At 55.9% G+C, this 22,827-nt stretch overlaps 1 protein-coding gene and 2 pseudogenes across 1 annotated transcript in view; 2 read left to right on the top strand and 1 right to left on the bottom strand.

Annotated features, from left to right (window-relative positions):
- Positions 1-3,061: 3,061 nt before the first annotated feature.
- LOC136129238 (heterogeneous nuclear ribonucleoprotein A1-like) lies at positions 3,062-4,021 on the bottom strand (annotated as a pseudogene).
- A 2,107-nt stretch (positions 4,022-6,128) lies between these two features.
- On the top strand, positions 6,129-6,548 carry LOC136129945 (mitochondrial import receptor subunit TOM20 homolog; annotated as a pseudogene).
- An 11,004-nt stretch (positions 6,549-17,552) lies between these two features.
- SLC41A3 (solute carrier family 41 member 3) overlaps positions 17,553-22,827 on the top strand; it is a 44,647-nt gene continuing 39,372 nt past the window's right edge. The window contains exon 1 of the mRNA XM_065885026.1: positions 17,553-17,747. Within this exon, the coding sequence (XP_065741098.1) occupies positions 17,553-17,747 (195 nt within the window). The remainder of the gene's footprint in view (positions 17,748-22,827) is intronic.

Below are 22,827 nucleotides of genomic sequence, written 5' to 3' on the forward strand. Positions count from 1 at the left end.
GTTCTTTTTATATTCTGGAAACTAGATCCTAATCAGATATACGATTGGCACATATCCTCTCTCATTTTGCGGGTTGTCTTTTTACTTTCTTGATAGTGTTCTCTGAAATATAAAACTTTGAAGTTTTGATGAGGTCACTTTTACCTAATTTTTCTTTGGTTGCTTGTACTTTAGATGTCACATCTAAGGAACTGAAGCCTAATCCAAGGTCACTGTGTTTTCACCTATGTTTTTTTCTGTGTGTTTTATAGTTTTAGCTCTTAGGTTAGGTCTCTGACCCGTTCTGAGTTAGTTTTTGTATATGATTTGAGGTAAGGAACCAAATTCGTTCCTGTGCATGTGGATGTCCTGTCATCTCAGCACCATTTGTTGAAAGGACTGTTCTTTGCACCTTCAATAGTGTGGGCATCCTTGTTGAAAATCAGTTGACTGTAGATGCACGGGTTTGTCTACGGACTCCCAGTTCTGTTTCATTGATCGGTATTTCTAGTCTTACCCCAGGACTACATGGTCTTGATTACTCTAGCTTCATAGTTAAGTTTTGAAATGCTAAAGTGCGTGTTCTCCAACTTTGTTCTTTCCCCCAAGTTTGTTTAGGATTCTGGGTCCCTTGCATTTCCATATGAATTTCAGGATCACCATGTCATTTTCTCCAAAGTAGGCCACTGGAGTTTGGACAGGGATTGCACTGAATCTGTACATCGGTTTGAAGAGTGCCGCCATGGGTTCAACACGTGAACAGCATGGAATATCTTTCCATTTGTTAGCTTTGTCAAACTTTCTTTCAACAATGTTTTGTAGTTTTCAAGGTAAAAGTTTTAAACTCCTTTTGTGAAATGTGTTCTTAAGTATTTTATGCTTTTTGATATTATTGCAGGTACTACTGTTTTCTTAATTTGGGGATTGTTCATCGCTAGTGTATAGAAATAAAACTTAACTTTTTTGTATCAATTTTGTATCCTACAACCTTGCTGTACTTGCTGATTAGCTGTAATAGTTGTGTGTGTGTGTGTGTGTGTGTGTGTGTGTGTGTGTGTCTGTATCCTTTAGGATTTTCTATGTACAAGATCATGCCATCTCTAACTGGAGGTAGTTTTACTTCCTTTCCAACCTGCATGCTTTATATTCACTACTGAAGTCGTCTGACCTTGGACTTTTCTTTATAAGAATATTTTTATTACTAATTCAATCTCTTGTTGTAGGTCTTTTAGTTAAAAAGAATTTTTTTTCTTGAGTTAGTTTGGGCGTTGCGAGGAATTTGTCCATTTCATCTAGGTTTTCTAATTTGTTGGCATACAGTCGTTCATAGTATTCCCTCATAATTATTTTCAAATTTATAAGTTTGGAAGTAATGTCCCCTCTTAAGTATTTGAGTCTTTTCTCTTTTTTTCTTGGTCAGCTAAAGGTTTGTCAATTTTTTCAATCTCTCCAGAGACCCAACCTTTGTATTTGTTGGTTTTCCCTATTGTTTTTCTATTCTTTGTTCCACTTATTATCACTCTAATCTTTATTACTTCCTACTATTTTTTCAGGGGGATGGTGGTGATTCTGCTCTTCTTCATTATTTTTCTCAAGGTGAAAGATTATTTATTTGAGCTCTTCTTTTTTAACCTTGGTACTTACATATACAAATTTCCCTCTAAACACTGTCTTCCCAGCATTCCATAAGTTTTGGTATGTTGTATTTTTATTTCTCTCAAATAATTTTCTGATTTCTTTTGTGTGTTCTTCTTTGACCCATCAGTTATTTGAGCATGTTTTTTAATTTGCACGTATTTGTAATTTCCCAAATTTTCTTCTGTTATTTGTTTCTAATTTCATTCCATTGTGGTTGGAGAACATACTTTGTATGATTTCAGTCCTTTTAAATTTGAGACTTGTTTTCTCCCAGATGTGTGGTCCATTCTGGAGAATGTTCCATGTGTACTTGATAATACAAGCCGTTGCTGGGTTGGAGTGCTTTGTTTTCTATGTCTTACGGTTCTTTCTGTTCGTTTATTCTCCATTACTGCCTTCTTTTGCACTAGATCTCATGTATTTTCTAGTGTGCCCTAACCTTTATCATTGTATTTATATATATGAGATATTTATAAGATATATATATAATATATATAGTTATTTTTAACTCAATAGCAACTTAATTTACTAGTATATACAAACTTTGTTCGTATATAGCTCTGTGCCCACCCTTTTGTGGCCTTACTGTCATACAAGTTGCATCCTTCTACATTGTGTGCCCATCAACACTGATTTATAACTACTGCATTATGCAATTGTCTTTAAATCAGATACAAGAAAAGAGTTACTAACAAAAAAATAACGCTTACACTATTTTGTAAAACATGCCTATTAGTTACCCTTGCTAATGCTCTTTATTTCTTCATGTGGACAACCAGCTGTCTGGGTCCTTTCATTTTAGCCTCAAAGTCTCCCTTTGGTATTTCCCCTAGGGCAGATGTGCTAGTGACAAATTCTCTCTTTTGGTTTATCAGGAAATCATTTTCACCTTCATTTTTGAAGGATAATTTTGCTGCCCATAGAACTCTCAACATGGTGTGGCTTCTCGAGTTCTTCTGGCTCCATGATGTCTGATGAGAAAGAGCTGTTAATCTTACCGAGGATGCCTGTACACGATGGGTCATGCTTTCCTTCTTTAGACATGGTTCCTTAAGTTCTTTGAACATATTTTATGTATTTTATTTATTTTTTTCTTTATTTTTAAAAGACACATTTATTCAGCGTCACGATCAGACTATTACACTTATAGCAATAACAGCATGGGCGCAAAAAAAAAAAAATCTACGTTAAAACCCTGTGTTGGAATGCTTTACACTTTCCACGGAACAGAAACTAAAATAACCTGTTATACAGTTAGTCACAAATACAGTCCTCGAGCTTTTTTGCCCATACACATGAGTATTGTGTAAAACATGTCTTCTTTGTAGCAGCTAGGCCCTGCCACCACTGTGCTTGGCTGAGTTCACAGATCTGTTGTAACCCGTAGCTTCCCTGTCACTTCTCTGGCTCTCGTCTCCTGCTAAGCTTTGTTTCCTGGCAGTAATCAGAACCTTCTGCCACTGCCATAGCTACTGATGCTGCTGGAACCACCACAGCCACCTTGGTTTCGGGGTTTGGCAAACTATTGGCCTCCACCGCCCTAGGGGCCAGAACTTCTGCCTCCGAAGTTTCCTCCTTTCACGGGTCCAAAGTTTTAAGATTGATTGTTGTAACTGCCGAAATCATTGTGGCTTCCACCACCTCCAGAATTGCTTCCATCATTACCAAATCCATTATAGCCATCCCCACTGCCACCATATCCACCACCACCACGGCTGCCACCAAAGCCACCTCGGCCGCTGAAGTCTCCTCCATGACCAAAGTTGTCATTCCCACCAAACCCCCCTCCACGACCGCCACCAAAGTTTCCAGAACCACTTCCACCTCTTTGGCTGGATGAGGCACTAGCCATCTCTTGCTTAGATAGGGCTTTCCTTACTTCACGGTTGTGGCCCTTCACAGTGTGGTATTTCCGAATGACGGTCTTGTCTACAGAGTCATGGTCATCAAAGGTTACGAAAGCAAAGCCTCTCTTTTTGCCATTGCCTCAATCAGTCATGATTTCAATCACTTCAGTTTTCCCATACTGTTCAAAATAATCTCTTAGGTGATGTTCGTCAGTGTCTTCTTCAATGCCACCGACAAAAATCTTTTTCACAGTTAAGTGGGCACCAGGTCTTTGAGAATCTTCTCTTGAGACGGCCCTCTTTGGTTCCACAACTCTTCCATCCACCTCGTGTGGCCTTGCATTCGTGGCCGCACCCGCCTCCTCCACAGTGGCGTATGTGACAAACCCGAAGCCCCTGGAGCGCTTGGTGTTTGGATCCCTCGTTACCACACAGTCTGTGAGCGCTCCCCGCTGCTCACAGTGGCTCCTCAGACTCTCGGTCATTTCAAAGCTCAAACCTCCGATGAAGAGCTTCCGCAGCTGTTCGGGCTCTTTGGGTGACTCTGACTTAGACATGACGGCAGTGGAGGGGGGAGGAGACGTCAACGATGCTTACTCGGCGGCGTCCGTGAGCAGAAAGGCTGAACATATTTTAAATAGCTGATTTAAAGCTTTTGTCTAGTTAGTCTGGACATTTAAAATAAAATAATGTGGCACCTCTGGAAATCAGTTTCTCCCCTCTTCTTCTCAGGGTTGTTTGTTATTGCTGCTTACTGTAGATGTTGTTTGTTTCATGACTTGTCCGAACTAATTCTTTAGTCTGTTTTCTCTCTTGTATGTGGCACCGAAGCCTCTGCTTAGTGATTGATGGAGATTTCCTTGAACGCCATGCCTGGTGCCGACGGGTCTCCCAGTCCTTGCCAAAGGGGCCCAGTGTGCATGTCAGGGCATCCCTTCAACCCTCACTCGGGTAGTTGGTAGCCCTACCTTAGCCTTCACTTCCTGCTCGTACTGAGCCTCCAGATCAGTCAGAGGTGAGAGCTTGGGTCTCCTCGGGTATTTCCTGCGCATATGCACAGCCCAATGCCAGTGGCCTTCTAGTGTCCTGGGATCGTATGGGACCTTTTCAAAACCCAAGTAGGCATCTCATTCCACGGCTTTTCCTTTTAGGCTTTTTGGCTAGTGTGTTGTTAACCCCAACTATTATCCACTGCCTCAGGCAGCCAAAAAGGGAAAAGGCTTTTTATACGAAGCAAACCACAAGTCAGGTGAAATACAGAGTCTGCAGCTGGCGTCTTCTGGTGAGCTACCTGATGTCCAATAGTGACAGTTCTTTGGGAACGAGGCTTTGAGAAAGCTCTGGCCCATTCTCATCTTCCCAGGCAGTTGGTGTTTAAGGCTGCTGCAGAGCTGGAGAGCAGGAGATGGGACGAAGGCAAGTTCAAACATTACAGACGTCGTGGGCATCATTCTGTGGCCATTTATGCTGAGATTCAGCATCTTTACTTGAAGAAATATGTTGCTGCAAGCCTTTGATTAATATCCATAGTTCTGAAAAAGAAGATTCTGACAGTTTTAGTTTTCTTGTTGCTTTTATGGAGGAAAGAATTTTCAGAAGTCCTAATACCTCCAGTTTTGCTGACTCCACTTCATATATATTTAATGTTCACTTCTGTATGTACTTTCCCCGTATTAAATTAAAAACTGTTGTAAATCCGGATTCCAGGAGGCCGTGTGGAGCAGGCTCCAAGGGAAGGGCTGTGGATTAGACAGAATGATGCAGCCTCTGCTGGACAGAAGAGCGTGAAAACCTGCAGGCTGTCAGCCCCATGGGGGTCAGGAACTCTGCCCTACAACCCCTGTTGCTTTATGTCTCCCAGGTTAAGGCTGCCAGGGGCTCAGCTGTACTCAGATGGACGGGACGGAGACCCGACAGCGGAGGCCAGAGGAGCTGGGCCTGCTGCACGGCCTCAGCACAGGAAGACTCCCTGAAGCCTCGGAAGATGGACTGCTGAGTGTCCCTGAGAGCCAAAGGGTGGCCCCTAAACCCCTGGGGCCTGAGCTCAGCAGGGAGACCACCTTGTCCATTGGCCTCCAGGTGACAGTGCCCTTCCTGTTTGCAGGCCTGGGACTGTCTGGGGCAGGCATCCTTTTGAACTATTTCCAGGTAAGAGGGGACTAAATGGGGGTGGTGGGGGTGGGATACTGTCTAGTGTCAGCCTAGGGAGTAGGCAGGTACACATTGTGTCCAGCTTGGGGGCAAGGGGCAGGACCTTCTCAAATACCATTTTTCTAAAATTTGGGCAAGATTCTTTTAGTTACTGACATCAGAGACTAACTTTAACCCAGGTTAAGCTTTAAGAGACAATTATTAGCTCATATAATTGAAATATCTGAGGGGCTGGATTTCAGGCCTGGCGTGATCCAGGTGCTTAAATGGTATCAGGTTACTGGCTCTTTATCTGTCAGCTCCGTTTCATTTTCACGCAAGATTCTGTACTTAGAGGGGAGGGTGGCCCTTGGCAGTCAATCCTTTGTAAGTGTGCTCTTAAAAAAAAAAAGCTTTCCGCGTCCCTCACTGTGGGCGTCGGGACAGAGCGGCGCAGTCCGCTCAGAGGGTTCTGGGCCAGCTGCTTCATCACGGACCCCACCGCCGCCGACCCCACTCCTCATTGAAGAGGAGATGGAGGGCCAGAACAGCGCCATTGCCGCCCGCATGTGCGGGTCCCGCATTTGCTTCGACTGCAAGAGGCAGAGTGACCCCAACTTCAGGAACAGGCTGCGAGAACAAAGAAAGAAACAGAAGCTTGCCAAGGAGAGAGCTGCACTTTCCAAGTTACCTGACCTTAAAGATGCTGAAGCCATTCAGAAATTCTTCCTCAAAGAAATACAGCTTAGTAAAGAGTTACTAGCTCAAGGTGAATATGAGAAGGGTGCGGACCATCTGACTAACGCAGTTGCTGTGTGTGGACGGCCACAGCAGTTACTGCAAGTGCTGCGGTAAACTCTTCCACCCCCAGTGTTCCAGATGCTTCTGACTAAGCTCCCAACAGCTGGAGAATTGTTAAGTGCTCAGAGCTTGGCCGAAGATGATGTGGAATGAGAAACAAGTGTCAGCATAATCATCTCAGTTAGAAAATATTTTTAAAATCTTTTCTAAACAAAAAAGAAGAGGAGAGAGACTTCTTGGTCAATATCCACGTCAGTCTCCAAGTATTGACCCTGCTGTCGAGTGTCCACTCCTGTCCCAGTTAGTGCTTCCCGAGGGACGACGTTCTCTGCTCGGTAGCTTGGCTTCTCTCCTCGTCGCTCTGTGAGGGAGGCAGGCCCCTTGATTTACACCCTGACAGAGCCCCATGGCGCGAGGAACTGGGAGTAACCCATCAGACAACAAAGCTACCAGTGTACCATCCCTTTCTTTTTTTTTTTTTTTTTGCGGTACGCGGGCCTCTCACTGCTGTGGCCTCTCCCGTTGCGGAGCACAGGCTCCGGACGCGCAGGCTCAGCGGCCATGGCTCACGGGCCCAGCCGCTCTGCAGCATGTGGGATCTTCCCGGACCGGGGCACGAACCCGCGTCCCCTGCATCGGCAGGCGGACTCTCAACCACTGCGTCACCAGGGAAGCCCAGCATCCCTTTCTTGTTCTTTGAGTATCAAAAGCCCCATTCCTTCATCAGCACGATCGATAGAAGTCCTCCCTGGAAGAGCATGGTACCTGAGAATACTTGAAGCCGTTAGCGGCCAGGTCGTCGCTGCTGGTTGGCAAGGAGCTGAGAACACGGACTGTCTGGAATGGTGAGCCGGGAGGAACGGCAGCCTCTGCCCCTCTTGCTGCGGGCACTCGGTGCCCAGGGAACTTAGGCCTGCCCCTCACTGATTTGGAACCAGTCAGGGTTTGAGTCCCAGTCTGCCACTTAGCTGTAAGGCTGGTGCTTTAAAATTTTTAAGACCAGCACTTAAAAATCAAGAGATGTCACATAAAAATTCAAGTTCCTGTTTTCCCTTGAAAATCTGGCAACTCTTCCAACATTGGACCCACATTCCCTCACAGCCACAGTTAGTGGTCACTGCCGTCTCGGTGTCCACGGTCCCCACCGTCCCTCGGTCTGCACCCACTTCACTCCACTACCTGCCTGCCCCTCCCTTGCCACCTGGGGTCCTCAGTGACCCTTCCAGCCCATGCAGTCCAGTTCCTCGTAGCGTCACAGCACTGGTGACGGCCAGCTGCCTTTCCAGGTTACTCCCAGACCTGCTCAGACCCCAGCGTGGCTATGTGTCACGCCAGAGTCCCTGCCCTGGTGTGAGCCAGCCCCAGGCCCCCGTTTGGTCTCTGTGATCCCCAGACCCCCTCAGCCCTCTCCTTCCTCCAGTGACCTGGTGCCCTGCGGCCCCATATCCTTCTTTACCCCGTGGGGAGTCACACCGCTGTAGCCTCCAGAGCACCTTGGGGCCTGGCTTCCGCGTGCCAGAAGTTCACATGCCGCAGACCTCCCCCAGGAATTCCCTCTTCCACCTGAAGGCCGCCAGCCTCCTCGCCACCCTCCTGACTCTGTCTCCCTGAAGTCTGTTCTCTGTGCCGCGATTTTCAAAAAGCCTATTTCATTGTGTGTTCAGTATAACACCCCTGAGCATGTAGCCCCTGCACACGCACATGTGCTCACTGATACGTACGGACACACGTGTGTAGGTCACGTACATGTGCGTATTTATACACACATTGATTGATACATATACGTACTTGTCTGTAGATATACAGACATATAAGTCCCCTGCACATGCTGGTTTATAGGTTGCGCTTCGAGCGGCAGGTAACAGAACACTGTCTGGCTTGGAGCCCAGACTCCAGAGCAGAACCAGCTGGGTTTGCGTCTGACCTTTGTCACTGGCACAGGCCGTCCTGTGTTCCTGGTTTTCTCCTCTTAAACCAGAGCTGAGGGAGAACTGCCCAGGTTGGGCTCCCAGGAGGGCTGTGACATGCGGTGCCGGGGCCTTGGACTTGGGTCTCGCCCACGAGGGTTTGTGGCCGACGTTCTTATTCTCATCGATACTGCATCACAGGTAGTTCTGTGCTGATGTTTAAGAACTTACACAAAAGCTGCAACTCAGATAAGAATTAGAGATACCTGTTCTAGTGTTTCTTTCCCATGCCTGGGGGCAGGGCCCGGCCAAGCAGCCCCCACAATGCATCTCTCCCCAAGTTTTAAATCTCTGCACTTGCCTACTGCCTCTGGGATAAAACCCAACCTCCTAAAATGCATCTGAACCTCCTGAACTCACCTGGCTGTATCAGGATGGTTGCAGCCACAGGTACCAGAAAACCCGACTTACAGTGGGGTAAGTAGGAAGAAACTATGTCATCTCCCAAAACGAGGTTTCCAGGATAGGGCGATTCTGGGGTTGGAAAGTGGTGTCACCACCGCCAACGATGTGTCCGGGGACCCGGCATCTTCCCAAATCCTGCTAGTCAGCCTCCACAGGTCAGCTTTGTCCTAGAGGCGTGTCGTGTCCAGAGGGAGAAAAGCAGACCGTGTTCTCGTTCCTCCTTAAGTGCAAGGAAACTTACCTGGGGACTAACTCCCCAGCCTCTCCCCGGCCAGATGGGAGGCACATCCCACGTGAAAGCCACATGTGGGCAGAGGGGATGGAACAGCGTGATCAGCTGGCTTAAGTCATGGTCCGAGGGGTGGGTCCCGCTGCTCCACGGCCTCACCTGGGCCTCCTCTTCCCCCTCCCGTGTCCCTCGGAGCCTTTCCTGGGACGCCGCCCCCAACATCACTTCCTGGGGCGTTGCCTCTACCTCCTCGGTTGAATGAGACTCCGGGAGCCCAGAGGCTGCACTTTTTTTTTTTTTAATACATTTGTTTTTCTGGAAAAGTAAAGCATTCACGTGCCCGAAAGGTCAGCATGTGCACAGGGACAGGATGTGCTCCTTGCCTGTCCCCAGGCTCTCGCTTCTCCAGGGCAGCCAGGACCTGCACCTTCTCGTCTGCCTCTGCATTCCTCTCACCCTTTTACGCATGTGACGGCACATACAAACTGTTGTGTGTTTTGCTTTTTTCACTTTACAGTGTATCTCAGAGGCTATTCTTTGTAGATATGTTAAGAGCTTCCTTTTTTAAAAAAGATTTATTTTTTAATTTTCTTTCTTTTTGGCTGTGTTGGGTCTCAGTTGCAGCACACGGGCTTCTGTCTAGCTGTGGCGTGCGGGTTTTCTCTAGTTGTGGCACGCGGGCTCCAGAGGGCGTGGGCTCTCTAGTTGAGGCTCACAAGCTCTGCGGCATGTGGCTTCTTAGTTCCCTGACCAGGGATGGAACCTGCGTCCCCTGCAATGGAAAGCGGATTCTTTACCACTGGACCACCAGGGAAGTACCAAGAGCTTCCTTTTTTTTTAATGGTCGTTCAGTATCCCATCAGGCAGACACACCAGAGTCTATTCACCCTTTTTCCTCTGATGTTTGTTTAAGTTTCACAACTATGTTAGTTTGCTTGGGCTCCTGTAACAAAGTACCACAGGTGGGGTGCTTTAAACAACAGACGTTTATTCTCCTGTCCTGGAGGCTGGATGTCTGAGATCCAGGCGTCAGCAGGGCCTCTCTCCTTGGCGTGTAGACGGCCGTCTCCTCCCCGTGTCCTCACGTGGTTGTTCCTCTGTCTGTCTGAGTCTCCTCTGACTATAAGGGCCTATTGGATATGGGCCACCCCCCCACTTCCAGCTTCCTGTCTCCAAATACAGTCCCATTCTGAGATGCTGGGGATTGGGGAGGGGCACACAAGTCAGCCCGTAACAACTTAGAGCAGCACTGCTGACAGCGCCACGTTCTTTACATGTCTGGGTGAAGGAGTGAGACGGATTGCTGCAGGCAGAGCTGCTGGGTCAGAGGGCATAGGCGTCCGTAAGCATGCTAGGTGTGGGGCTGCCCCCACCTCCCTTAAGGGTGTACCTTCAGCCTCTGTGGTCTTTCACCACCTGGCAATGGATCATGCGCTGTACGCTGGGGTCTCTGCTCCAGGGAGTTAGCCGTTGCGGGGCTCAGAGCTTAAGCCTCTGTGCCCCACGGCTGCTGTGGGACAGCAGTCGGCAGAGCTGGGTTTCGGCTTCAGGTGTCGTGATGCTGCAGCCGAGGGTCAGCGTGCTGAGGCCTTCATCCCTTCCCCTTGGGCGTGTCCAGCACGGCAGCTTCGTCCAGGTGTGGGGTCGGAGAAGGAGACCATCTGCTAGCAAGGTGGGTCCCCGGAGCAGCATCTTTGCCGGCTACTGGACGCGTCGAGTCCCTGAGGTCAGCTCACCCTGGGGGTCGTGATTCAGAGGCCGGGATCCCCGGAGGCCGTCACTGGGACCGCCAGCGGTGTTCGCTGTAGTGGGATTTGCATTTCTCATCAGGAGTGAGTGAGGTTGAGTATCTTTGGATATGGCCTTTGTCCGCATTTCTGAGGAGTGGTTTTTGTTTTTGTATCGATACTTCGGGGCTCTTTACATGTTAAGGAAATTGGCCTTTCCATTGTGATACGGATTGTAAATATGTTTCCCGTTTTTCCATTTATCTTTTGACGTTGGTTTTGGTGGTTTTTTGCTGTGCGTGTACTTTTTTCTGTAGTTAGATTAACACACTGTCTTTCGAGGCTCCGAGCCTGCGTCCTCCTCAGCGACAGCGGCTGCCCCTCATGCGGCTGCCCTGCCCCCCAGGCCCCTGCAGGCCACACAGGCCACAGGTCAGAGGGCGCCTCTCAGGCGGGAGGAAGCCCCACTGTGTCGTGCGTCTGCGCTCTGCGTCGCGCGCCGTGAGAGTTCAGGCTGGCCATCCGCGGACGCTGAGCTGGTCTGCAGAGGGGTCAGAAGCCCCGGGCCCCGAGTGTGGGTGGGCGTAAGGGGAGGGAGGGCGGGTCCTGCAGGGGTCACGCCTTAGCAAAGATGCAGGGTGGCCTGAGAGGCTGGGAGGGCAGGCGGGCGGCTAGAGGGCAGAGGCGAGGGGTGAGAGCTGAGGGAAGAAGCTGAGGCTGCACTGGGTGACACGTGGGTGAGGTCAGCCTGTGCATCACCTCCTGCCCCGGGGTGGGGGGCAGCTGAGCACACGGCACTGGCCGCGTTGAGCACTCACGTGCGCTCACAGCCAGGGAGGGCCTTCAGGGCAGCGCTGGGCGCAGGATGAGCCGGCTGGGGTGAGCGCCCAAGCCTGCTGCCCGCTGCCCCCTGGATATGAAGGGCTGCTTACCCTCAGGCGCGGAGTGGAGGCCACTCGGGGCCTCTGCTCCCCCCATGCCACAGCCGCGCACGGCCTTGCGCTCCATTGACCCTGGACGCCCGGTGCTGACCGGGACCTCCAGGGAGTGGGCTCTTGACGGGACGCAGAACTTACAGGGACCCCTTGGTGGCCAGTAAAGGCGATTGAGGGGCCGATGTGGGTGTGCCTCCCCCCGGGGGCGAGTCCATGTTCGCCGGTACCTGCGGCAGTGCTGACGCCAGGGGCTCCTCTTGCTGCCTTGGAACTGAGCCGGAGCTGCGGGAGGGCCGCTCGGCCCAGCGCCGGCCTCGGGCGAAGGGGGTTGGGGGGGTGGCTGTCCCCCTGAGAAGTGGAAGGACGAGGGTCCCGGCAGGCCTGTGGCCTTAGTGCAGGCAGACGCATCTGTCGCCCTGTGTGTTTGGAGTGTCCGGAAGGCGGGGTTCCCAGAGTTCCCTCCCTAAACGAGACGGCCCTTCGGCCGTGGCCCAGGCGTCTAAAAGGCACAGAGCCGGGCAGCCGGTGCTGAGGCGCTGCCTGGAGGTTAGGCACCTGTGCCGACCGCTGGGTGGCTCAGGTCCTGCACCAGGGACATCCGGTCAGGACGGGAGGGTGGTGACCTCCGCCGAGCGCCACCGTGACACCCACGAAGTGCACAGACCCCACTGGGCCCACCCAGTTGATCTCGGGGGCTCCCAGGAGCCCAGGTTTGGGGGTCACCTCCTCTGGTCTGTGGCATCTGACTCAGGACAGGGAGGCCGCCCCCTGTGGGTGGGATGTGCCAGAGGCCCAGGGTTGGCTCCCCGTCCCGTATTGAGGCTGCCCTCCTTGGTCACTGTGCCTCCCAAGGCCCACGGGCAGCCGGGCTGCGAGGGTCCCAGCAGGTCTGCGAGGGCCCCCTTCCCAGGAGAGCAGGGTGTGTACCTGCGTCGTGGCTCAGCTGGTGGACGGCGCAGTCCGGGGGAAGTTTCTGGCGTCAGCTTAAAGCTCTCAGTGGTCCAGGGACCCCGGAGGCTCTTGAGGGTTCTCTTCAGTGGAGGTGTCTCTGGGGCCCGACGGGGGTGCCTGCCGGCTCTAATGGAGCCTCTTGTTGGAGGGGCCCCTTCGAGGCAGGCTGCTCGACAAGTATGGCCTAAATGGGCAGGAGTAAACTTTGCACGTGAAGACGGTCACCTCCAGAATCCACAAAGCCCGCACAGGTGCTGGGCTGTGTTCGCACGTCAGGGTGAGCCGCTCCCGGTGAGCAGAGGGTCTTAGGGGTCTGAGCAAGGGGCGGCTTGTTCTGCGAGGACGGTGGCAGCCCATCCTCTCCGGGGGGTCTCCTCTGTGAGTGTTCGGGTGTCTCAGGGAAGGTGTCCCATGAGTCTGTAGAGGGGCGGCCATCGTGTAGCGTCAGCCCCGCGGAAGGTGCGGCAAAGGCCCGACCTGCAGGGAGCCTGCGGCTGCGGCCCGCCTGGGAGAAGCGAAGGTCGACACGCCTGGAGTGTTGAAGTGCGTGCTGGCCAGATCCGCAGGGCACAGCGCTTACCGGCTGCTGCCTGGGTGCGGTCAGTGTCCCGACCAGACTAGATGCTGGGCGTGGGGCCCACAGCACGGGACCCCAGCTTTACAGCTGCGGTCACCACTGCGAGGCAGTTTGTCTCTGCCAGGTTTAAGAACGGAGCTGGGCGGTCGGTCAAGTGGACAGCAGCGGGCACCCCCTTCACTCAGGAGGCCTCGCGAGACCAGGTTCGACCCCGAGGGCCGGTTTCAACGTGGTGGCCTGCGTTGGGCCGCATTAACAGTTTTAACCGGGGAGGGGGGTGCCACGGGGTCCCCGTACGTCAGCCAATTTGTAAGTCAGGCTGGCAGCAGGGGTGCCTGATTCGGTCCGTTCACAGTCGTTCCGGCCTCGGGGAGGTGGTGACCCCGGGGCGGCTCACGCACAAGCCAGCCGGCGGGGCTCCGTCCGTGGCGGCCTTCACTGCGTCGGGAGCCGGTCAGGCTGCCGGGCGTGCGCGGTCAGGGGCGGGCCGTCCTGTTTGTGACGCCAGCTGCAGTGACGGCCTTCTCTTGAGGGACCTGCACCTGGACAGGTGAGCTCAGAGCTCATCAGCCCCACGCCCCAGGCCCGGGGGAGGATGTGCCTCCCGCGTGGGGCCCTCAGGGCTGCGCTCGGGAGCGCCAGCTGCCAGAGGCTGTGCTGGCGGGCGGTTCCCGTGGGGCTGTGACTGACTTGTTTGCGTTCCGCGGGCTCCTCGGGGGTCGGGGCGGCGGCACTGGGGCTGCCCCAGGCCCTGCTGGCTTTACCGGGTGTCCAGGCAGCACGTAATAGGAATAACGTGGGCCCTACACGGCTCAACTCGTGGAAGGCTGATGGGTCTCTTTCTGTCTGCCTCTACAGTGCTGCTTGTCTGTCTGTCCACACAGCACACGCGTGGGCCACGGGCCGGCGCTGTGCCGAACGCCGCGGTGGATGGGGTGCCGGGCCTGCTCTTGGCCGTCACAGCCGAGCAGGGAGCGACGGGCATGAGTCGGCGTTAGGCAGCGGCAAGGGCTACACGGAAACGAAGGGGCAGAGCTGGGTGGCGGCTGGAGCAGCCTTGAGGGGGATGCCGGGAAGGTGTCCCTGAGGAGGGGGCTGGCCGGCCGGGGCGGGGGCACTCGGTCCCACATGGTCACCGGCAGGTGCGTTCTGCCGGCCGAGTCGGAAGCAAAAACGAAGACGACCTTTCCTGTTGCTGAGAACGTAACTGCCTTGACCTCTGGGACCTCAACAGGATGGGGGGATTCAGGTCTTTAAGGGTGACCGTTTCACTCAGAACCGGCCCAGGCTCAAGGTGACCTGCGAGAGGGCGGGAAGCCGTTGGGAAGGTGTGCTCCTGGGAAAAAAGCTGTTCCCACCCAGGACCCTGAGACGGACATGAGGCCCGGCCGTGCGCCCGCCCTCCGCGGCCCTTCCTAACTGTTCCGCAAGTTGAGGGGTTGGGGAGGTTCTGACGCCGCAGCTCTCGGTGCGCGGGGTCTGGGCTCCCGTTTCCGGAGCGCCTGGTGGTTCCGAGCCGCGTGAGCTGAGACCCTTTTGGTGGGGCGGCGGGAGGAGGTCACCCAGAGCCATCTGGCACCTGACCCAGATTCCTCCCGAGGCCCAGCACGGCCCCTGAGTCCAGCTCAGGCCCTTGGAGACTTTCCACTGTGCTACTGAGCTCCTGTGAAAGTCACATTCCCGATCTCCTCGACTGTGAGCCAGTGAGCTGTGCTGACATATTTTGTTCTCAAGTTGCATGGGAAAGTAATCTTCCACACACGATGGCATCTTTTATTTGTTTTTGGTGACAGTTTATTTTTTGATGGTTATAAAAGCAAATAATCACAATAGATATACAGAAAGTTATGAAATAAAGGTCACTTAGGATCCCACCACCTAAAAGTACCCACTTTTAGCATTTTGGTATATAACCTACTAAATGGTTCACTATTTGTGTGCGTGTGTACTTATTTCTCATTATTTTTTAAACAAAAATGAGAAACGGGGGCTTCCCTGGTGGCGCGGTGGTTGAGAGTCCGCCTGCCGATGCGGGGGACGCGGGTTCGTGCCCCGGTCCGGGAAGATCCCACATGCCGCGGAGTGGCTGGGCCCGTGAGCCATGGCCGCTGAGCCTGCGCGTCCGGAGCCTGTGCTCCGCAACGGGAGAGGCCACGACGGTGAGAGGCCCGCGTACTGCAAAAAAAAAAAAAAAAAGAGAAACCTTTTTGTAATGATTTATAGCCTGCTTAATTAGGGATCTTTCCCATGTGTAATCATGCAAGTGGTTGTTTATTTCCACGTCTTCTGTCCTGATGAGAGTGGTTCAGGGACCCACCGTGTATGATTTTATGTTGTATTATGACGTTCAATCGCATTTAAAACTATAAAGAGATCACGGGAGGTGCTGAAGCCAGGAGAAGGAAATCGCTAGTTGGGGGGCCTGTCCAGATGTGGGCCTGGGGACTGGGACAGCCAGTGTTCAGAGTGGGCCCGCCGAGAGGGGTCTGTCTTAAACGAGCTAGCGGCCTTAGACGCGTCAACTTCTGCTATGCTTTCCTTAGAAATGTGCCGTTTCTCTTAGCCTCCTGCTGGTTCAGACTCCTGTGTGAACAAACGGACCCTCATCTCAGAGGCGGGCAGCAGTGGGGGCAGTGGGCACTGGAGTTGGGGGTCGAGGTCCCGGCCCCGCCTGTGAGGCTGACTGGGGGATGGTCATGGGCAAACCCTGGCGCGGCCGTCAGCTTCTTAGTTGCAAAACCGGGACCTTTGCTTCCTGATGCGTGGCTCGGGGGTGCCTTGAGAGTCTGGTGATGGATGGAATGTGACGTGTGTGCACGTGAAAGGGCACGGGTGGTCAGCTGTGGCCCGAAAGCTCAGGGAGAGTCTGGGCTGCTCAGGGAGGTTAGGAGTTGCTGCATTGTCTGAGAAGGTCCCCTTTGCTCCTGCTCTGCAGCAAACCGCGCCTGACTGTGGCTGGCGGGAAGCCCGCTGTCATTATGATCTCAGGTCTTTCATTTGGACGCCACTCAGCGAGCAGCTGGTGGGACACACAGTCCAGGACCATCCCCTCCTGTGAGGGGTGGGGGAGGCTGCCCACGGGGCCGCAGCCAGAACACACCCGCGATTCTCCTCTGCGGGGTGGCGGCGTCCCGAGCGCCAGCCTCTCCGGAGGTGGGCAGTGGAAGCCGTCAGGACCCCAGGATCGGGGCCCAGAACTGGACGGGGGCAGCGTCTCCGGCGCTCACACACAAGGGGCCGACAGACCCCAGCCGTCGCTGGGAAGTGGGGCTCCTTCTGTCTGGCTCCTGGGAGGGGCTTCGTGAGAAAGGGGGCGAGGAAGGATGCAGTGCAACATCGGGGGCGCGAGGGAAACGGCCGTCAGGGTCTGGCTGGAGTTGGCGAGGAGGGAATCGGGCTTGGCCAGCTCAGTGGGATCTGGTGAGGGCTGGACTCCAGGCTGAGGGCTGGGCTTGAGCGTGGGTGGACTTTCCGAAGGAGCGGAACCAACCGAGGTGCACAGGAGGCGTGAGCGAGCACCCAGCCCGCAGCTTCGGGCTCCTGCTGGCTCTGGCCTTGACTCTGCTCAGCCCGCCCTCAGGCCTGGACGCTGTCCCCGGCACCTGTGGGATGCGCAGTGGACACACTCATTCCCCGTAGAGACCCCCTTCTCCTCGGGGTCGGGACGGCAGCTCAAGGCTGGTCTAACCTCTGTCGGCGCGAGCCCGGGCCCCTAAGAAGCACCTTACAAGTCTCTGTCCTTTGAGAGACAGCGGGGCTGCATTCCTTCTGTGAACACAGCCTCTTCCTGTGGCCGTGAGCCCCTCGACACCTAGGTCGAGTGGCCGCAGGGCACGGCTTCTTTCTTGGGGGCCTGCAGGCCTCTCGACCTTGAGGGGTGACAGTCCTCAGGGGCTCAGACCTGGCCCGAGGAGCAGGTGCTTCAGGCTGGGATGTCCCCAGGCCCCGTGCGGCCTCACCAAGGCCGGGCCTCACGTGGCTCCGGCTCTCTGGTCCAGCCCGAGCCAGCGTGGGCCGGACAGCTGGACGCCGTCAAGGTCGCTCCAGGGGACAGGGAGCCTCCTCGTGGGAGGCCAGCCGAGGGAGGTCCCACCGGACACGGCAGCCACTCTTGGAGGAGAACCTGATCTTCGGGGAGTGGACAGCAGGAGTGGCCGAGCCCTGAGCGAGGCTGAGTCACCCGGCCTTTGTTCCTCACCGTTGGCTCTGGCCCTTGGCCGAGGGGCAGTGGGGACCGTCTACAGCACGGGGCACCTGGCAGCTCTGCCCGGGTGGACTCCTTAGGAAACGCATCCTGGTGTGGGTGGAGGCCGGTGTTGGGGGCGCCCAGGCTTGGACATCCAGGGAATGCGTCACCGGCCTGGCCATGGTGGTCACCCAGCTGGACCTGGAGCTCTGCTTTCAGGGCACGAAGCTGCGAGGCTTCCGCTGTGAGTTCACCCGCTGCCCCCGCGGCGTCCTCCCCGAGACCGCCTTCGCCATCGTGGGCCAGGTGGTGGTGCCCGTCCTGCTGTCTGGCCTCGGCATGGTGACGGCTGGCCTGCTGATGAACGCCGTCCAAGTGCGTATGGCGAGGCGGGGGGCAGCGTGGGCCCCGGGGTGGGGGACCAGGCATCACACGCAGGACAGGCCCCTGGGTCGGGCAGGGGACTGGGCTCGGGGGGCTGGCAGGAGTGTCCTCCTGGGACCTCAGTGTCTGAGAGTCACAGAGGCTTCTGACGACCCTCTACCGTCAGCCTGCGTGAGACTCCTCAGCCTGGGAGCTCGAACTGTTCTCCTTCCAGCAGACGCAGACCCGTTAGGCAGGGCCTGGGGGGCCTTGAGTCCTGCTCCTACAGTCTCCCCACCCGAGGGGCTCAGGCATCCTGCCTCAGCCTCTCCACCTGCAAGCCAGGCAGCGTTGTGAGGTTGGTGTGCTGGCCCGAGTGAGGGTGCCGGGCACCGCTTCTCCAGCCCCAGAATCTCTGGAGGGGGGTCTCAGCGGGAGGACGGGGTCCTGAGCATGGTGGGGGTCCAGGCGCACGGGGGGATGCAGATGCGGGGGTATCTATCAGGAGAGGTGTTTGCTGGGAGACCCAGGGGGTCTGTTTATGCCCTGGGTCAGTTCTGGGAGCCGTGTTTGGGTCACTTACGGAGTTAGTGTGTTCTCGATCCGCTGGGGCCTGTACGTGAGCATGTGGGGGGAGGGGCCGTCACCTCTCACATCCCGCCGTGCCCCTGCCTCTGAGCTGGAGGGGGCGGCCGACACCTACCCGGGTACCCGGCTCTGAACGAGGTTCTTGGGGCGGCGTCTGGCCACCCTGCCCAGTGGACAGGGCACTTCTTCACGTGCTGCCGGCTGGAGGCCCGGATTCCTGTCTGCTGCTTCCCCTGGAGTTGCCCCGGGGTCTGTCACCCTCCCTGGGCCTTGCGGACACCGGGAGAGTCCACCCTGAATCTCCCTCCTTGACCTTCCCCAGCACCTCGCGTGGAGCATGGCCTCGTGTCCCCAACCTGCCCACCCATGACCCTTTCTGTGGGGCCTCGGGGCCGAGAACAGGCGGCCGAGAGTTCGACAGTCCAGGAGGTTTGGTGGGGCCCTGGGGGGAGGGGGTCATGCCTGACCATCAGCGGAGGCGCCCCGGGGCCGGGTCTGGAGGGGGTCCAGCTGGAGAGTGCAGCGCCCTTCCTGACCGCGTGCGGGTTCCGTCTGGGAGGTGGGCCCGGAGCAGACGTGGGGCGGGCTGTCTGCAGGCTTGGCCTTGAGCCGTCAGCTTCGGGAGGGCCAGCGACTGGGAGGATGGAACAGCTCTGTACGTCACAGCCCTTTCCTCGTCCCCACTTTGCAGACGGGGTGCGTGAGGGTCAAGGGCCCTCTGTTTACTGGCTTCCGGCGCTCACCACCTCCCTGCTCACCCCTCCCGGCAGTGCAGGAAGCAGCCTTGGGGCTCCCAGAGGGAAGCCCACATCACAGGGGGCTCCTGGCTCCAGCAGTACCCAGGCTGGTGCCTGACCAGAGCCATTCACACCGGGCCTCGGGGCTTCCGAGCCCGCAGTGAGGTAGACCACCTGGCCCGACAGCCGTACCTCGTGGACAGTCCCCGGTGCAGCTCTGTGCCTGGCTGGGTGCAGGTTTCACCTATGCTCTTTGGGGCCGGGAGTCTCTGATTCTGGGCCTGGGGATTGAGGCCCAGTAAGTGGCCAGAGTATCAGTTTCGTGTCTTCAAAAACTTTTTTTTCGGTTACACAAGTAAGTGTAAGTATTTCTTTTTATGGAACAAGCATCGCAGCGAGGTTAAGCCCTCTTTGACCACAGCCTCAGTCGCCGAAGGTCCCTTACTATCGAGTCGTGGTGTCATTCCAGACCTTTGGGGGTTTACGTGCACACGTGGGCACCAGGGACCGTGGAAGCGCGTGTGATTGTTCTTCCCAGATCAGGGCTGAACCGGACAGGCTGGCTGCTCGAAGCAGCCGAGAGCCAAGCGCCGGGCAGGTGGACAGAGCCACTTGTCATCCAGTTCATCCTTTGTTGAGCGAATTTGGTTGAATCCCGAGCGGAAGCTGATCTTCCTGGCTGGCGTGTCTGGTGGCCGTTGGGCCCCCCTGCAGACAACGGGCAGGGGGCGGAGGCAGCAAGGGAGGAGGGGCAGGTCGGAGACTCTGCAGACGCTTTGCCGGGCCTCAGAGGTGGCGTCTCCTGGGTGCGTGAGCAACGGTGAACGTCCCGGCGAGGGGGCCCTTGTGCGCAGACCACGGAGCAGGCGAGCGTGTGGGCAGGGGGGCAGCCGCCGAGGGTGAAGCATTGTTCACTTTGTCCTCGTTCTTTGTTCTAAAACAAACATCACGTCTTGCTTCACTGGGGTCCAGCGCAGGCGTGGAGAAAATCGCACAGCCGGTGAGCACGCAGTTTGGTGAGCCATCTCGGGATAAAGGGGCGCGTTAACCTGCCAGATGGAGGGCTCGCGGCCCCGCCCACTCCTCATGCCCCGATCTGCACTGCCTTTGTGTTTGCGGAACATGAGGACCTGTGTGCCCAGAACTGGAATTAGTGAAGGGTCGTAAGGGACGGAGTGACACGTCCTCCCTGGCTGCTGGGGTCTGAGTGACCCAGAGGTGCTGCTCAAGGCTGCAGGGGAGAGCTGGGGACTGTAGGCGTGATTGAGAGACCCAAGTGCAAGAGCCAGCCCCTGGGGCCCGTGCAGCAGGGTCAGCGTGGAGCCTTGGGCGGGGGACCTGTGGGGCGTCCAGGGCTGTCCGCGGCTGGGGGCAGGCGTGAGCTGGGTTGTGGAGCCAGCCGCCGTCAGGGTGCTCTGGGAGTGGGTGACCAAAATCCCGACCCATTCAGGGTCTCCCTGAAGAGGTCTGCAGGTCAGGCAGCTCCGGCCCTGTTCCTCCCTTGGACTTGGTGTCCCTGGGGCCCTGGCCTTCTGTTCTCCTGGCACCGTCCACCTTTGCTGGCTTTGTCCCTGAGTAGCCCCTCATGGTCGTCAGACCTGATGTGTCTAAAGCCCCTTCCCAGCCCTCCTCGGCCGTGCCTGTGGCCCAGCCCAGGCGACCCCTTGCAGGAGGACAGGACCACCGCTCGCAGGCTCACCTCCTGCCGCCCCTGTGTGGGGTGGGGAGGGGCCTGGGCCTTGGAAGGGAGAGGACTTGGAGAGAAGGGAGAACCGAAGCAGGAGGGGGAGTCAGGGTTAGAGGGCAGGGGGTCACAACCTTGCTGTACTGCTGGCGGAATCAGATCCGAGTGGACGGGGTGAGTCCAGGGAAGTGTGGGCAGGAGCGTGTACCAGGGCCTCAGGTTCCTTGCGGGCAGCCTGACCTCCCCCGGCCTGTCTCCGTATATCCTGGAACAGGGACTTTCTCGGCCGCGGACACGGGATCTTGGCAACGGCTGACCCTGGGTTTTCCTTTGAAAACGTAACAGCCATGGGTGAGTCGGTCCCACAGATTCAAGGTTACTGTGGGCGCTGAGATGTCTGTGCCCATGTTGAAGAAGCAGAGATGGTTATCAGACCTTTGCAGCCTTCCTGTCTGGAGAAAGAAAATAAGTCCCTTACATTTTTGTGTTCTGTTTTTTGGTTTCTTTTGGCTGTGTCGGGTCCTTGTTGCTGTGCGCGGGGTTTCTCTAGTTGCAGCGAGCAGGGGCTACTCTTGGTTGTGTTGAGCGGGCTTCTCATTGCGGTGGCTTCTCTTGTTGCGGAGCACGGGCTCTGGGCGTGCGGGCTCAGCAGTTGTGGCTCGCGGGCTCTAGAGCGCAGGCTCAGCAGTTGTGGCTCGCGGGCTCTAGAGCGCAGGCTCAGTAGTTGTGGCTTGTGGGCTCTAGAGCGCAGGCTCAGTAGTTGTGGCGCACGGGCTTAGCCGCTCCGCGGCATGTGGGATCTTCCCAGACCAGGGCTCAAACCCGTGTCCCCTGCATTAGCAGGCGGATTCTTAACCACTGCGCCACCAGGGATGCCTCCAGTCCCTTACGTTTGAAAAATGTAAAAGATCAGGAGGGAGATGAGTAGCCCTCAGTGGAGGCCAAGATGGGACAATCAGAGGTCAGCACAGGACAGGACGAGGCCCCGTCAGCCACGTGGAGACATGGGTGTGCCCGTCACGTAGCGGGGGAGGGGTTCCCACGGGGAGTCACCCCGCACACATGGGTCTCAGGTGCGGCTGCCAAGTTCAGTGGTGCCGGGGAAGAAGGGGGCGGACAGAAGGGGGTTTACTCGGGGGGTGGGTGCTCGGTCTTGTGTGTTGGTGGGAGGAGGGTGAGAGCGCCAGCCCCTGGGAGGGGGATTCCCAGGCGGGAGGGGCCTCTGCTGGACAGGACGCAGCACCCCCCTGGCTGGTGACACATTCCTTCCGCACTTTTCGGAGAGGAAGGCTTGTAACTCCACCAGAGCTGGGACTGGGTTCTCAACCTCCCAGCTTTGCAGAAAAGGTAAAGGAGAGGGAACCGTAACTGTGAGTCTGCGAAACTTCCCAGATCTCAGGACACAAAGGGGTCTTCAGAGGGCCTGGCCCGCCCCTTTGCTTCCAGGTCCTGTAAGATGCATTGTGGGGTGGCTCTTTTGATGACCCTCTGGGCCCCTGGGGTAGGGGGACTCTTGTCTTGGGGACGGGGAACCAGACCCCACGCCACCTGCCTCCCAGCTCACAGAGCAGCAGCGTTTCTAGGACCAGCTTCTGTGGAGGGTCACGGATAGCTCAGGCCCAGGGAGGCGAAAGCAGCTAGTCGGATCAGTTGGGGTGTGAACAATCAGTTGGGGTAGGGGCAGTCTAACTGCACGTTAAACAGGTAGGACCAGTTTCCCTTCACAAAGAAAGGTCTTCACGTTCTCTTGAAGCGTGCCTGTGCTTCCTGTTCCTTCTTTTTACATTTTTATTTATTTACAAGTGATAGAGACACATTCTGTCAGTTTTCACAAATCCAGGGCCCCCACGTGACCTTGGGCCCCACCCATCGGCCTTGGGGCCAGGGAGTCCCTGCCCAGCCCAGATCGTCCTGCCAGCTCGCCCGTGAGAAATCCCACAAGAAATCCCCAGCTTTGAAGCTGGGGGCTCATTCCTGTTTCTACAGAGGTGCACGCAGGACAAAGCAGTTCCCTGTCCACGGGCACGGGCCCAGGCCCAGTCTCCCGGCAGCCAGGGAAGGAAGGTGTTCCCTGGGCCACTGT

This window comes from Phocoena phocoena, chromosome 10 (assembly GCF_963924675.1).
Source record: "Phocoena phocoena chromosome 10, mPhoPho1.1, whole genome shotgun sequence".
Lineage (NCBI taxonomy): Eukaryota > Metazoa > Chordata > Mammalia > Artiodactyla > Phocoenidae > Phocoena > Phocoena phocoena.